General features: G+C 36.9%; 1 protein-coding gene across 1 annotated transcript; it reads left to right on the top strand.

Annotated features, from left to right (window-relative positions):
* The first annotated feature begins 9,169 nt into the window (after positions 1 to 9,169).
* Positions 9,170 to 10,223, top strand: LOC116525309 (olfactory receptor 51B5). Its single transcript, XM_032241108.1, has one exon. It carries the CDS (start codon positions 9,204 to 9,206, stop codon positions 10,155 to 10,157), a length of 954 nt encoding a protein of 317 aa, XP_032096999.1. The 5' UTR covers positions 9,170 to 9,203; the 3' UTR covers positions 10,158 to 10,223.
* The last annotated feature ends 7,133 nt before the right edge of the window (positions 10,224 to 17,356 follow it).

Here is a 17,356-nt window from a genome sequence, read left to right as displayed (position 1 = left end):
TTTTTTTTTTTTTGAGACGGAGTTTTGCTCTTGTTACCCTGGCTGGATTGCAACAGCACGATCTCGTCTCACCGCAACCTCCGCTTCCTGGGTTCAAGCAATTCCCCTGCCTCAGCCTCCAGAGTAGCTGGGACTACAGACTGCTCCACCATGCCCAGCTAATTTTTGTATTTTTAGTAGAGATGGGTTTTCACCATGTTGACCAGGATGGTTTTGATCTCTCGACCTTGTTATCCACCCGCCTCGGCCTCCCAAAGTGCTGGGATTATAGGCGTGAGCCAACGTGCCTGGCCAAGAAGTCATTTTTAATTGTTACGACTAAGGTGTGGAGGACAGGCATTACATTGCTAATGGCCTTTCCTCTGTTGGAAGTTGAATGATTTGTCTATATTGTGGCTCTGGCTCTTTCTGTGCTACTTTGGAATTATTTTACCTCACTATATTTCTTAGTTCTTACCTCTAAAATGCATATAATAATTGCCATCACATGAAGTTATTGTGCATGGTTTAAACCGGAAGCACTTGAAATGGCACTCAACATTTAATAAACAATTCATCTCAAATATTGTCATCTCTGTCTTAACCAATTAAACTTATTTTAATTATTTGCATTTTGGATTATCTTCCCTTATTGTATAGTGAACTATATGAGAAACAGACTCTATCTTTCATAATTTTATGGCACATAGATGTTCAAGTGATTAAACCATGTAATCAATGTTATATTCCCCAATTTCTACCATTGGAGATAGATGACCTTACAGGCAATTTAATAGTTCTCTGATTTAGAGAGAGCAATTTTCACTTCTAGATTAAACCACTACCCCATGAACACTATTCTGCTTAGCAAATATATATTTTTAACATCTGTAAATAGTAATACAGGTGTATGTATAAAGGATATATGATGAACACACAAATGCATTTGTTTTTCTCATTCAGCAAATGGTGAGATTTAATTTATTTTGATGGTTGATAAATTAAATTAAATTAAATATTTGGTTACTGATACAACGATGATGAAAACAGTATTGAGAAAGTATATTATACAGAGCAGGAAGGTCTTAAATGAGCCTTTTGTTATTCAGTAAAAAAATTATTAAGGTTAATTTACATAAAGAAATGTGAACACATCATAAAGGTCTAGCTCATTGAATCTGTTGCAGAATAAGTTCACTCACATAGTTGCCACCCAGAACAAGAAATAGAACTTTAACAGTATCTCAGAAATTAATTTCTACTCCATTCACATTCACCTTCCAGATTACTAAATTGTCACCTGTATGTAAGTGGAATTATAGTCTATCTTTTCTTTCCTGTCTTGATTCTATGCTCATCATTATGTTTTTGAGAAATATCTGTGTGTTTTTGTGTGGTAGTAGTTTGTTCATTTTCATTCCTATACAATATTACCACTGTATGATTATACCCCGTATTTACTCTGCTGCTCTTGACAGTTAAGAGTAATAGTTGGGGCTGTCACAGAATGCTACTTAGATAATTCTGCTACATGTTTATTAGATTGTTTGTTTTTGTGCATATACATATGAATTTCTATTAGGCCTCATCATGGGAATAACTCCTCGGGTAAACATATGCTTATCTACAATAGATACTGTCAAATAGTTTCTAAAGTGATAATTTGTTAAAAATATATTCTACTAACAGTTCACCAGCATTTCAATTGGTTACATCTTTAACAACACTAGGTGTTTTGGGGTTTTTGAAGAAGTCATTTTACTGCATGTGTACTGGTATCTCAGTGTAATTTTGATTTGCATTTCCTTCATGATGAATAACATTGCATATATTTTCATGTGCTTATTGATCACTTGCCTCTTTTGTAAACTAACTTTTTCAGACTTTTACCCATTTCAAAAACAAGTAGGTTGTCTATTATTCTCTTATTGATTTGGGGGTTTTATTTATAAATTATTGATGTAGCTCTTGTGCCAGATGTAAGAACAGCAAATTTACAACTTATACCAGACATTTTTATTCTCTTAATAATAACTTTCACAAAAATAACTTTTTAATTTCAATTCAGACTTATTTATGTGTTTTTATTTGTGTGTAATAGTTAAGATATCTTAAATCCAAAATCAGTGAATAAAAATAACTCTGTTATCTTATAATATCTTTATTATTCATCACAAATTGAATTTTGCCTATAATATGAGGTGAGGATAAAAAATTTTCATGCCCAGATTAATTTTGTGCCTTTGATTAGCCTGCATTATTTTTTTGCTCCCAGAATGACCCTGGAAATCACAACCATAGCTAGATCCATCCTCTTGCATCGTTTCACATAGTTACAACATTATCTTGTTAGCAGAAATAGACATGGAATCACCTGTGTGATGATATATTTTATCCCCTATAATGGTTCCCTATCCAGAACATTTATATTCTCATTAAATAATCAAATGTATGCATTTTACAGATAACCAAGCCATTTGATAATTGACTATATTCCTCACACAGGCTGGGCTATCCAGAAGTAGATGCTGACAATTTTTTTTTTTTTTTTTTTGAGACGGAGTTTCACTCATGTTACCCAGGCTGGAGTGCAATGGCGCGATCTCGGCTCACCGCAACCTCCGCCTCCTGGGTTCAGGCAATTCTCCTGCCTCAGCCTCCTGAGTAGCTGGGATTACAGGCACGCGCCACCATGCCCAGCTAATGTTTTTGTATTTTTAGTAGAGACGGGGTTTCACCATGTTGACCAGGATGGTCTCGATCTCTTGACCTCGTGATCCACCCGCCTCGGCCTCCCAAAGTGCTGGGATTACAGGCTTGAGCCACCGCGCCCGGCGATGCTGACAATTTTTGAAATAAAAGATATTTGCTAGAAAGCAATACCTTTGAAGAAAGGAAGGAGGAGGTAGAATTGGTCAGAAGAAGAAATCAAACTGAGATACGGGCTGGCAAAAGATTTGATCAATCTAGGAGAAAATTCTGGAGCAAGTATTACCCAACAATATTACCCCACGTTGGGGGAAATGGCCAGGTTTTTAAAACCCTGCCTTAGTCATCAGATGTGAGTTGCCCCAAAGAGGTCTTGGCCTTGGGCAAAGTGATTCTGTGCAACTGAGGATCCTGTATGAGCTGAGAGTTGAAGACTGTCTGCTGATCACATTCCCAGAACAAGGCAGGAATTCTTTCTCTCTTTTTATTTTTTGAGAGTCCCACTCTCTATCACCCAGGTTGGAGTGCAGTGAGGCAATCTTGACTCACTGCAACCTCCGTCTTCTGGGTTCAAGAGATTCTCCTGCCTCAGCCTCCTGAGTTGCTGGGATTGCAGTACCTGCCACGATGCCTGGCTTATTTTTGTATTTTTGGTAGAGATGAGGTTTCGCCATGTTGGCCAGGCTGGTCTTGAACTCCTGACTTCAAGTGATCCACTGGCCTCGGCCTCACAAGGTGCTGGGATTACAGGCGTGAGTCACTGTGCCCAGCCAGAAAGTCTTTCTCTAAAGGGGATTCTGGACCACATATCTCATGTCTACTATAATTTCTTTGTTAGTATCTTATATTTGGAGGTCATTTTCCAAGATCTTTCAGATTTATATGTCCAATCTAATTCCAGTTCTCATCACCTACAAGCTAATGAACAATTAGAACTTATTATCCAGACATTACAAAAATATTTGCAGGGTTTTACTGCTTTTCAACAGCACATGTGGTCACCAAAGTTTCATGTAGACTGAGGCTTATCCAGACCTTCAGTAAAGTTTCTATATAAAAAAGAAAAAAATAAATAAACCCTCCACTTTCAGGTCATTTGTTTTCTTAACCTTTCATTTTGAAATAATTATAGATTCATAAGAAGTTGCAAAAAATATACAGGGAGGCCCTGTGGACTTCTCAATCTGCTTTTACCTAGTGGTTACATCTTGAATAACTATCAGAACCAGCAAATTGACATTGATATGATTCACACAGATTATTTTAATGTCATCAGTTTTACATGCAGTCATATTTGTGTATACGTATATAGTTCTGTGTAATTTTATTACATATTTAGATTAATGTGCATACCACCACTGTCAAAATATAGAATAAACCTATCTCCACAAGGCTCCCTCATACTACTTCTTTTCAGAAACACCCACCCTTCTTCCTTTTCCCTCTTCCTTTATCTCTAACCCCTGGCAACAGCTAATCTGATTTCCATATCAATAATTTTAACATTTTAATAAAACTACATCGATGAAATCCTTGCCTTATTTTCACTCAGAAGAATTTTCCTAACATATATCCACTAGTTCCATGTGTTAATAGTTAGTTATTTTTTATTGCTAAGCACAATCTCTTGCAAGTTGTGCTGCAATCTATCTACTCACCTATAGATGAACATTTGGATTGTTCCCAGTCTTCAGCAATGACCAAAAAAAAAAAAAAAAAAAGCTTTTATTAACACTCACATACAGATCTTTGTATAGACATAAGGGTTCATTTCTCTGAGAAAATATCCAAGAATGTCTTATTAGCCTAAGTGTATCATCAACATTTTGTAATAGGCAGCATTAATTTCTATACATATTTATTAAGTTTATACTGAAATATACATTCAGTATTGAAAAGGGTAAGTAGCTTGCCCATGTTTACATTGCTGGAGAATTAATTTTCTAGGGCTTCTATAACAAAGTACCATAGACTGCATGATTTAAACAATAATAACTAATTTTTTCTAAGTTCTGAAAGCTAGAATTCCAGAGTCAATGTGTTGGCAGGCTTGGTTTTTTCTTAGGCCTCTTTCCTTGGCTTGTAAATGGCCATCTTTTCCTTGTGTGTTCACATGGTTTTCCCTTTGTATCTGTCCATATCCAAATTTCCCCTTCCTATAAGGACACAAGTCATATTCAGTTAGGATGCACCCTATTGACCTTGTTTTAACTTAACTACTTCTTTCAAGACCCTATCTCTAAATGCAGTCATATTCTCAGGTACTAGGGGTGAGTACTTTAGCATATGAATTTTGGGTTGGGACATGATTCAATTCGTAACAGCTAGTGAGAGTCTTGGATTTGCATTGAGCATTACATTAATTACAACATGGCTTACTAACAGCTGAAAAATTTATTTGGTGAAAGGAAATTTGTTCTCATGGTAATATATTTATATATTTACATATTTATGTATATTTGTATATTTCCCCTTAAAACTAGTAGCAGGCAGAGTGGTTCCTGTCAGGATTGGAGGGAAAACCAAAAATATTATAGACCCTGGGACTAAAGTGACGTGGTGTGCTTGGCTGAAGCACCGTGTGATAAGCATGCCTGCTGCATTCCCTGGAAAAGAGAAAACTCCTGGTAAGCTAAACTCAGCAAGGGAATAGTGATAACCACAGATTGTGGGTTCACGCTGGGTTCTAGAGAAGGCTGCCTATATTTTATTATATTGACTCTAGTCCATCTAGATCTCTGCTTTCAAGCTTTCTCTGATATAAACCAAGCAGGATATATTATTGAAATTCAGGTTATGTAGGCCAAGAAGATGTATAGCTTCCTCTTGAAATAAACTGGGAAACATTCCACCTTTGAAGTAAATGCAGGGAATAAATTGCCTCCCAAAGGTGATACCAGGGTCTGCTGGGGCAATAAAGACAGGCTCTCTGATTCCCCACACATAAAGCTCCTACCAGTGGCTTGATTAGCCCAGTAACTTATTTGGAAAAAGATTATTTAAGAGCTTGGGGGACTAATTAAGTGTTCCAGCTCCCTCATAGAAGGAGTTAATACAGAGTAAATATTTCTTAAGATCTAAGTTGGCTATAAAAGGGAGACACCTGGGAAGGTGCTGTCTTTATTAAAAACCTCAGTGACTGGCTCACTTATCAGATGTCATGAAAGAACCACAGGATCTGAGCCTTTAGGTAAGACACGATAACCCTGCTCCTCCTCATCATCAATCAAGCTATGGTACAGGGGAGTATGGTGTAATACCTCCAGAAGTGTAAAGAGTGTACTAGGAGATTCCTCTATAAGTGCTCCAGAGAGAGATAAAGAAAAGAAGTAAAAGATCTCAATAGTGCACAGCTTTATGTGTCCACAGATCTCAGCCTGAAGTTGATAGCACTTCAAAAGCAATTCCAAGTACCTAAGACCTTCTGTACTCAGTGATGTGAATATGGTTCAATTTCCCATATGTCTCCTTTCCTTTCTAAGAGATGTATGTACAGGAAGGCATCTCTTTCTTCTACTAGGTTTTACTTTTCAAACAAAGCAGAAAAAATTATGGCTGTAAATGGCAGAAGTTTATCTGATTTTCTAGGTGTTCAGTTTAGCAACTTCTTCTTGGTTCTATGCTCAGTCTTTGTAATCTCTTTCCTTCCCTATGTTTTTTCCTCAGCTTTCGTCTCTTTCCTCATGGTCTTTCTTCTCAGAATCCAAGAGCAGTGACTAGCTGAAGACATGTGAATTTTCCACAAAACGAAGTAGAGTGATTCTATAGATCACTATTCTAGCTGCATTACAAAGTATGCCTGCATGGAATTCTTGGGAATGGAGAAGGGGAAACTTTAAGTTGCAGGTTGTTGGCAAAATGCAATCATTCCCTTACACTTTTGTTCGCTTTACCTGTACTGATTCATCACTTGTGCTGCATATTCTTTTATAGCAAGGAATTTTGCACAAAGTTGAGATACAGTGAGAGATTGGGTTAAAGGATATTATTGCTGAAAGGTCAGAGAAGTAAGGGTGTTTACAGAGAAAGGAAGTTGTACGTAGAACACAGAAGAGGAGGAGCTGAGCTGGATTATCTTTGCATCTAGTAACTGGAGAATATACACTACTCATTATATGTTTCAATAGGCACTGAATTCTGGTTTATGTCTCTTAGTCTTAGGACAGAATATGGATGCTGAAAAATGATTCTTTCAATTTTTTATTCCTTAACATCAAGCCAAAAGTGCTAAGTTGTTGCCTCATGCCCAGTTGTCTGGAACCTCTTCACTGAAACGATTACAGTTAGACCTCATCTGTATGGGTGGAAGGTAAGAGGATCATTTTCTTTGGTGGCATTTTTAGGATAGTGACTTATGCTGACAAAGAAACTCTGAAGGGGTACATTTGAATAAGACCATCTTTTTAGTTTAGGATAAAAACAACTTGAAGAAGCTGTTCTGGAATGTGACAAGAAAAAAAAAAGCAAGGCATGGATTTGCTCTAATTCAGCTATATTTACGAATAACTCTTGATTTCCTCATAAGTAGATATGGATCCTCCTCAGACTTCCTTTTTGGGTAAATGGCTTTACCATTCTTTCCTTTGTGCTAGCAGAAATCTAGGTGAAACCTCATTTCATTCTTCCTCACTCCCATTTTTAATATATCAGCAAATCTTGACACTACCTCAAAAATGTGTCTGTTTGTTATAGTGGTCTATTTTTTCTCTTTTTTTCATTTCCCCTGTTTCTTCCTGGTCAAGGTCGCCATCATTCTTCATATGGATTTTTAAAGTAGCTCTCTAACTCATCTCTTCCCTCTTGCTTAGTATTCTTCACATAGCAGTCTAAGTGAGTAATCTAAAAATACAAATCAGAATATATCACATCACTATTTTGCAAATGTTGTCTTTACTACATTTACACTACAAACAAAACAAAACAAAAAAACCCCATTGTGGTCCATAAGGCTCTGTGACACCTGATTCCTACCTGCTTCTTTGACATTATCTATTGTATTGTCCTACACCTGTTTTCTTACCAAACTCTAGTCATGCTGATTTTCCCTCTGGAACAGTCTTCCTCTAGGTCTGTATATGGTCAGGTTTTTTTGTTGTTATTCAGGTCTCAGCTCAAAAGGAACCTCCTCATAGGTGGAGTTCTAAGCCCCTCAAACTGCTATCCTAACCTGTATACAATCTCATCGAATTAATCTCCATTAAGTAGTACTGTTTTATGTTAAACTTGTACTTATATTTATTTAAAATTGTCTTATTTATTTTTCAACTTTATTTATGGTTTCGAAGAATAGGGATTTTGTCTTATTGCCATTTAATTCCAGAGAGCTTTAAATGTCATGGCTGTTACATGATGGGTATTCAAACATATTAGGTGAATTAAGGAATGTATATTAGCCACATATTAGATACATTGCAAAATGTTGAGCAAAGCAAATAAACACCATGTCAATATGCAAGAAGCCCCTAGTTTAGTGTCAGAAGGGATGGTAAAGCCTTCTCAAAGGACTAATCCCTTCAGTAAAAGACAGTACCCTGTTTAAGCAGTGAAATAGTTCTCACTCAATATTGGGGAGATCAGATTCAGAAGCCTATGGCTGAGGATAAAGGGAAGGAAACCAGGAAGATGGTTGTGTAAATACAAATGGAGAGCTTGAAATGAAAGAGATCAGATTCTAGGGAGTTACTTCAGTGGCCCTACAGAAACATAATTAAAAAAGAAAAATACACTACTTGTAAATAAAAAAAAGTAAGATGTTTAAACTGAAAGAGATACACTATTTTCAGTGATGTCTTTGGCTGTCCTAATCAGTTATTCCAGCCAAAAAGTCTATGACTATCTAACTAACTATTAGACTGAGCCATTGTCACAAGGAGTGAGTAGTACTGCAGGCTCCAGCAAGAGGGTAATTCACACTAATCATGAATGTCTGTTCCCCATCACTAGTCCATGAAATCAGGAGGTCACGTGTCTCTTTCTCAATGTCTGCTCCTAAGCTACAGTAGTAGTGGAAGAGTTTCTCTTCCCACACTTTTCCCTCTTAGGCTGTGGAGACTTCAGCTGATAATTCAGATGAGTCTTCATATACAGGAAAATGTGGATTAAGGATCACTACTGTGAAAGCAGTTACAGGTTAGGTAGTAGACTAGAAAAAAGTTAGTGTTGGGTTCCTTGAAATCCACTTGAATGCCCCATAGAATACGTATTCTTTAAAATCTGCGTAGTTAAGGGAAACAGTTTAGAAGTTGAAGTTTGCATAAAAAAATTTCTGGAGAGAATGCTTAAATGCATAGAAACAGTTGAAACTCCAAGAATTTGATTAAGTAGGTAGGAGATAGCACCAGGAACGTGCAGTTAAACACTACGGGTAACCCTAAGAATGTATTTTGAGAAACAATCACTTATATTGATGTCATTATTGTCTTCAGGAAAAAATTCTGAGAATGATATATTAAAAGTGCTACCTTGAAGTTAGAACTGCGCATTGTGGTAACAACAGAAAGAGAAAGACATTTCTTATGTATAAGCTCAGGATGTGGTCCAACAGCAGCTCCCCTTCCTTCCTGTTGACTGGTTTTCCAGGCTTGGAGGCAACTCATCACTGGATTTCCATATTTTTCTTTTTCATCTATATCTCTGTCCTTTTTGGCAATGGCACCCTCCTCCTTCTCATTAAGGAAGACCACAGTCTTCATGAGCCCATGTACTTCTTTCTCGCCATGCTGGCTGCCACAGACCTGGGGATGACCCTGACCACAATGCCCACGGTGCTGGGAGTCCTCTGGCTGGATCACAGGGAGATTGGAAGTGCAGCCTGCTTTTCCCAGGCCTACTTTATACACTCACTTTCCTTTGTGGAGTCTGGTGTTCTGCTCATCATGGCCTATGATCGTTTTATTGCCATCTGCAACCCTCTTAGATATACCTGTATACTTACTAACACTCGAATAATGAAGATTGGACTGGCAGTTCTGATGAGAGGATTTGTATCTGTTGTTCCCCCAATCATGCCCCTCTATTTTTTTCCCTATTGTCACTCCCATCTTCTTTCACATGCATTCTGCCTTCACCAGGATGTCATTAAACTGGCCTGTGCTGATACCACCTTCAACCGACTATACCCAGTTGTGCTTGTAGTCTTTATATTCGTGCTGGATTCTCTGATTATCCTAATCTCTTATGTGTTGATACTCAAGACTGTCCTGAGCGTTGCCTCCAGAGAGGGGAGGGCCAAGGCCTTCAATACTTGTGTCTCCCATATCTGCTGTGTCCTGGTTTTCTTTGTCACAGTGATTGGATTGTCTCTGATTCATCGTTTTGGAAAGCAGGTTCCACATATTGTTCACCTCACTGTGAGCTATGTCTATTTTCTGTTCCCTCCACTAATGAATCCTATAATATATAGTGTCAAGACCAAGCAGATTCGGAATGGTATTCTTCACCGTTTTACTACCCGTAGAACTGGAACCTGATCTCTGATCATCACAGTCATGCTCACAGAATGTAAAAACTCTAATATTTAGGGGGAGAGCAAAGAAGTCTCATATCTAGCATGCATGTTCATATGTCTTGGTAAAATAGATGTTAGAATAGAGTTTCAGATTTCCCTAAGGCATCTTTTTAAGCCCAAATCTTTAGCTAAATGTAGTTTGCACAAATTTTTGTTGCATTCCTGCATATTGAATATTTCTCTAAGATTTCCACTAAGTTATTGTGATAACAATACCTTAGGCATCTATTGGTGTGTCTATAATGTAACTAACATGTTTATTTCATGGTATAAAATTAGCAGATAGGAACAGCAATAAGAATATAAAATTATTAGTTGGTTTGAGTGAAATGGAATAGAGTTTGGCTTACTATATCAAATCCAATTTCCAACTCTTATGAATTCCTCTGCAGCTGTCCATATAAACAATGGGGACATATAAGTTTGGACACTGAAGTCCAGGAATTTTCCTGCAAAAAAAAAAATGTAATCTTTGATTAGTGACCTAATCACTTATCATCCCAACAGTCTAGTTGGCTCCTCCTTTCTCCATCAAATGATCATAAGTTTGTCTCTAAGACCATAAACTCATATTTATTCCCCAAGACAGTTCCTTCCTACAAACTTTTAACAAATAATGTGAGAAGAGGAATCACGGATGAATGAGAAGACACAGACACAGTCAGTACCTCCTTCTATTTTGCTCTCATTCTTATCCTACTACCCTCTTTGTTAACTCTGATGTTGAAGCCATCCCAAGATATCTACCCATGGATAACTAGTCTGAATTAGTGGAAGAGGCAGTTCCTTCACTCTCCTTCTGCTATGAACAAGGTCTGAAGGCTCAAAAAATAGGTTGATGCATTTTTTGAAGAATGATGGCTGTCTGTACATATATAGTCTGATTCCATTTTATAAGCGTAAATTTCCCCAAAAAATACAACAATTTCATTTCTTATTTGATTAAAATGTGTCTAATGCGTTAGGAAGGGACTCATCACTCAATTTAAAATATCCTAGAAAGAGGGAGGTTATGTCTTACTTACACTTTAATCAGAGAAAAAATAATACTTCAGTGAGAGAGGAGAGGGGTCTCTATGGAAGATACTGTTTATGTCTTTGGTGTTTTGCCCAGATAATTTTACATAACTGTGCTCCTGTGAATGTTGGCTGCTCATTGTTCATGGTTTCTGCATTCTGCAGGGTGTTCTCTACTCAGCAGGCAATGTCTCATGAAGAAAATGGCCCCTGCTCCCCAGGATGCAGGCCATAGGCAAATATTGACCCTCTTGCTTCTGAAGCTAAGCTCCAGCTGTGACTGTGCACTTGCTTACCTCCTTCCTTTGGCTATGCTACTTTTTCTTGCTCCCTGTCTCCTGAAAGCATTCACTAATAAATGACACACATCTGAATCTCTACCTCAGGCTTTGCTCAAAGAGAGTCCAACTTAAAAACAAACACTGCAATCCTTATTCATATTTTGTTTCATTAAGAAATGTGATTGGGAAAGAACTGAGCATGTAGAAAAACCTATGGGCTTTATCATTTTTTTCATCCTTGTCACTCCATGTCATCTGAGCAACACAGTCTGAATGCTCAATTGTGAGTGTGAGTGCATGTATGTGATGCTAGGTTTTTGTCCTGCTTTCAATCATTCAGGAAAGCAATCATGTGTCCCTCAACTTCTGCTCTACCACATCCACAACTTATTTTATTAATAAGAATATTGTGAGGTAGATATTATCATTATTTTCTTGTGGGGGTGAATTTAATATAAAAAATTAAACATCCCCTCCAAGGGCATAAAATTTATAAGTGGTATAGTTGTGATTCAAATTTATATCTTCTAACTCTAAGGCCAGAGTGACTGGTACTCCACTAAAATAGTCTATCTTAAGTTGCTTCTACTTTGTGCCTTGTATTCCACCATGCTTATAGAAGTAGTACCTACTTCCTTTTTCTGAAAATTTCTTCTCCTTCTACTCCAAAAATATTGTTCCCTATGAAAACTGATATTCTCCATTGTATCTCCAAACTCCTAACCACAGAGCTTTTTTAAAAGAATTTTTCAATATGACATTGTAAAAAAAATAGTAATCCTTTTATTGTGGTAAAAGTACTAAAACGCAATGTTGAGAATTGTTAATAACAATGTTTTCCATCAGGCAAGTGACTTCAAAATATAATAAGCATTTAGAGTAAATTATAGATAAAGAAATGATAATAAATAAAAAGGATCTTCATATCCCTGATCCCATGTCTTCCTGAGACTCAGTAACAAGGACAGTTTGAGTTCTTTCTTGATTCCACAGTCTAGTAAAGTCGTCTTCTTGTAATTTCCTTTTTTTGTTCAGCCTACTTTCAGTTGAGTTTCAGTCACTTATAACCAAAGACTATTAATAATTATATCATCTCTGTTACAGATATATGAATTCTCTCTAACCTAAAATTTAAACTGGAAAACACTGTTAGGTAGAAGAGCTGCCTCTTTTCCTAAAATACTGGAAATGGAACCTAAAAATGGCAGAAAAGTTGACCATTTGGTGAATGGTTTATGAAGCCATTTCCCCTGTTAAGAGGTTCATTTCTGATTTGAAAGTAGGTGAGAAATTAAATTCATTGAGAATATGCTGTAGGATTAATACAGACGCAAGACATCTTGGGGGAAGACTAAATAATTATTTCTACTCATTTATACAGAAGGTTACATGGTGGAAATCCATTTAGACATGTTTTCCTATTCAAAACCCATTTTAACAATCAGCATAAACATAATATAAGCATACTATGTTACTGTAAACATAAAATTTAGAACTTTCTATGATCTCCTACAAGCCTTCCTGTGGTAAGACACTATGTACTATAAGAAGGCTTGCCAAATTAATACAAGAATAGTAAACCAAATACCACATGCTTTCACTTCTAAATGGGAGCTAAATGATGAAAACACGTGGACACATCAAGGAGTACATAACAGACTGAGGCCAATTGCAGGGTGGAAGGTGAGAGGAGGGAAAAGTAACAAAAGGGTACTAGGCTTAATACTTGAGTGATGAAATTATCTGTACAACAAACTCCATCACATAAGTTTACCTATGTAACAAACCTGCTCTTATACTCTTGAATTTAAAATAAAAGTTAAAAAACAAAGCCTATTTATAACACTATCTCCCAGGAAACACTGCACATAAGTTGTATTCATAAGAAGAGTAGAATTCAGAGTGGCCCAGTGGACTAACAAACTGGTGAGCCACCTTCTTACAATAGATAAAACCTGTAATTCTGCTTTCAATCACTCAAGACTGAAAGAATATAACTTATATAGGAAAGGACCTCATGAGGAATAAATTTCATGGTGCCTCTTAAGATAAATAAGTAGCATGTAGTTATAGGAAATCTAAGGTGTAAAAGAATATACATTAAAAAAAGCCTTTGCCAAATATCATCCTTTCTTTTCCAAATATACTATAAATTGTATAGTATGGGCTTGAAGGGATAATATGCCATAGGAATATTTAATCTGAGTCAGGAAATGAAAGTAAACAAAATAAATAAACCAATCTTAGAAATGATTAGGAAGACATGGAAGAATCTGAGACACACTGAAAAAATATGTATGGTCTAATGAGTTGACAGATCACATTTCCTCTCATATAAAATGAATTTATACTAGATAAGAGGCACATGAGCTTTATTCATCTCATTAACAAATAATTGCTGGATTCCTTCACTGGAGATGCAGATTTTTATAGGGTAAATGAAAGGTGATGTATTTAAAGATACCACTAGATTCTATGAATATTAAATTAGGTACCAAGGATGATTAGAAATGAGTAAGGGCCCGGAGGTCTTCATGTCCAATTAAATAATGTAAATCTCTTTTGATTACATAACCTAAATCCTTAGACAAAGTCATAGTTATTAATAAACTCATAGACAAAATTTATTTTATGGGAAATTTAGGAGTTTTTGTCCGTAGACTTCTAGTACATGCCACCAAACTGACAGGTGACAGTGATTAGTGTCAAAGTGTCTCAAAAATAAATAAGATGAGATGGCTCTATGTTAGTCATGGTTCTTCAGAAAAATAGAATCAACAGGATTTACCCAACTTCAAATTATACTACAAGGTAACAGTAACTAAAACAGAATGGTACTGATACAAATACAGATACACAGATCTATGGAACAGAACAGAGAACTCAGAAGTAAGACTGCACATCTGAAACAATCTGATCTTCAACAAACCTGACAAAAACAATCAATGGGGAAGGGACTCCCTTTTTAAAAAATGGTGCTGGAAGAAGTAGCCAGCCATATGTAGAAAACTGAAACTGGACTCTTTCCTTACACCTTGTACATAAATTAAATCAAGATAGATTAGAGACAAAAGTGTAAAACCCAAAACTATAAAACCTTAGAAGAAAACCAAGGCAATACCATTCAGGACATAGATACAGGCAAAGATTTTATGACAAAAATGTAGAAAACAATTAGAAGAAAAGCAAACATTAACAAATGGGATCTAATTAAACTAAAGAGGTCAGACATGGTGGTTCACGCTGGTAATCCCAGCACTTTGGGAGGGCAAGGCAGGTGGATCACTTGAGGTAGGGAGTTTGAGAGAGGTCCGGCCAACATGATGAAAATCCATCTCTACTAAAAATACAAGAAATTAGCTGGGTGTGGTGATGGGCACCTATAATCTCAGCAATTCAGGAGGCTGAGGCAGGATAATTGCTTGAACCCAGGAGGTAGAGTTTGCAGTGAGCTGACATTACACCATTGCACTCCAGCATGGATGAAAGAGTGAGACTCCATCTCCAAATATAGATAAATAAATAAATAAGTAAAGATAAATCACTTCTAAACAACAAAATAAACTATCATCAGAGGAAACAGGCAACCTACAGAGTGGGAGGAAATTTCTGTAATCCGTCCACCTGACAAAGGTCTAATATCTAGAATCTATGAGAAACTTAAACAAATTTACAAAAAAACACACAAAAGTGGTCAAAGGACATGAACAGACACTCTCAAAAGAAGACATTTATGTGGCCAAAAAACATATGAAAAAAAGCTAGGCATCACTGATCATTAGAGAAATGCAAATCAAAACCTCTATGAGATACCATTTTATGCCAGTCAGAATAGTGGTTATTAAAAAGTCAAGAAGCAACAAATGCTAGCTAGGTTGCAGAGAAATAGGAACACTTTTACACCGTTGGTGGGAGGAGTGTAAACTAGTTCAACCATTGTGGAAGACAGTGTGGCAATTCCTCAAAGATTTAGAACCAGAAATACCATTTGATCCCACAATCCCATTACTGGGTATATACCTAAAGGAATATAAACCATTCCATTACTTAGAAACATGCACTTGTATGTTCATTGCAACACTATTCACAATAGCGAAGACATGGAATCAACACAAATGCCCATCAATGATAGACTGGATAGAAAAAAACATGGTACATGTTAACCATGAAATACTATACAGCTGTAAAAAGGAACAAGATTATGTCCTTTGCAGGAACATGGATGGAGCTGAAAGTCATTATCCTCAGCAAACTAATGAAGGAAGAGCAAACCAAACAACACATGTTCTCTCTTAGAAGTGGGAGCTGAACAATGAGAATGAGAACACATGGAAACAGTAAGGGGAAAAACACACACTGGGGCCAGTCAGGTGTTGAGGTGGGTTAAGGGAAAGCATTAGGAAAAATGGCTAGTGCATGCTGGGCTTAACACCTAGGTAATGGGTTGATATGTACAGCAAACCACCTTCACATAGGTTTATCTATGTAATAAACCTGCACGTCCTGCATATGTACCTCAGACCCGAAAATAAAAATTAAAAACTTAGAATGTACATAAAAATATGGAAATTAATAAATATGATTCACTGCATTAAAAAAAAGACAAAAACTGCAATTACTTTGATATCAACCTAATATAAGGAATTAACAGATATGATCATGGAGGAAGGCAAGTTCCAAGATATGCAGAGTGAGTCATCAAGTTGAAAACCCGAGAGACTCTTGTAGTCTAGTCCCATTCCAAGTCTGAAGGCCGTGCTTGCAACCCAAAAGTTATCAGGCTTCATACCCAGGAAGTTTTGATGTTTCAGTTCAATCTAAAGGCAGAAAGAAAGGCCTACATTCCAGTTTGAAGGCCATAAATCAGGAAGAATTATCTCTGATTTGGGCTGGGGTCAGACTTTTTATTCTATTCAGGTTTTCAACTGACTGGATGAAGCCACCTGCAGTAGGAAGGACAGTCTGCTTTCCTCGGCCTACCGATTTAAATGCAAATCTTATCTAAAAATACCCTCACAAAAACACCTAGAATAATGTTTGACAAATATTTGGGCACCCCATGGCCCAGTCAAATTGGCAAATAAAATTAACCATCAGAGCCTGTAGAGGATAATTTAAAGGATGGGATCTTCAGAGATTATTGTGGAATCCGGAAGGCTGACAGATAATAGAATCAAACTACACAGAAAAAATAAAAGAAGTTGGTATTGTCAGCACAGACTTACTCAACAAACAGCAAAACTCCTAGGATAGAGACCTTCCTGAATCGTTAGTGATATAAGCTTATAATACCTGACTGTTGGCTTCCTATATGCCATATGTAAAATAGGGCTGCAGTTAGACACAGGCTGTTACACCAGAGCTCAGGCCAAGAGCCAAGAAATGGAAGACCAGAAACATATTTTGATTTTAAAAGTTAAATAATTTCTAATAATGTGACTACCTGAGAATTTTCAGAACAGACATTCTAACAAATATTGAGTTATATAATTTATATATAAAAAAGATACAAGATTATGTCAGGAAACACTGCACCAAAGAAGGCTTTTATTACAGGAGATGGGAGGTTCTGCCCAATCTGAGATTATGCTGCTGTGATGTGATTCTCCACTTCACAGGCAATACAGCAAGAAATATGAAAAGAATGAAGAAGGTCTTAGAACATCAAGAATGAGAGAGACATAAATGGCTATTTAAGGAAATAGAGGACACTTTGGATGCCCTGCCTACTTCCTCCCATTGCCCTAAGCCTAGTGACTTTGAATTTTGGCTGATAATAGCTGTTCCCATTCTCTGGAGGCTTATCCTCCACCAACAGGGTACTTTATGTGGGAGACTAACCCAACCCTGGGATAGTCTTCAG

Source organism: Sapajus apella, unplaced genomic scaffold, assembly GCF_009761245.1.
Source record: "Sapajus apella isolate SASKATOON/1434 unplaced genomic scaffold, GSC_monkey_1.0 scaffold47, whole genome shotgun sequence".
NCBI lineage: Eukaryota > Metazoa > Chordata > Mammalia > Primates > Cebidae > Sapajus > Sapajus apella.
This window is presented reverse-complemented; position numbering and strand designations above follow the sequence as displayed.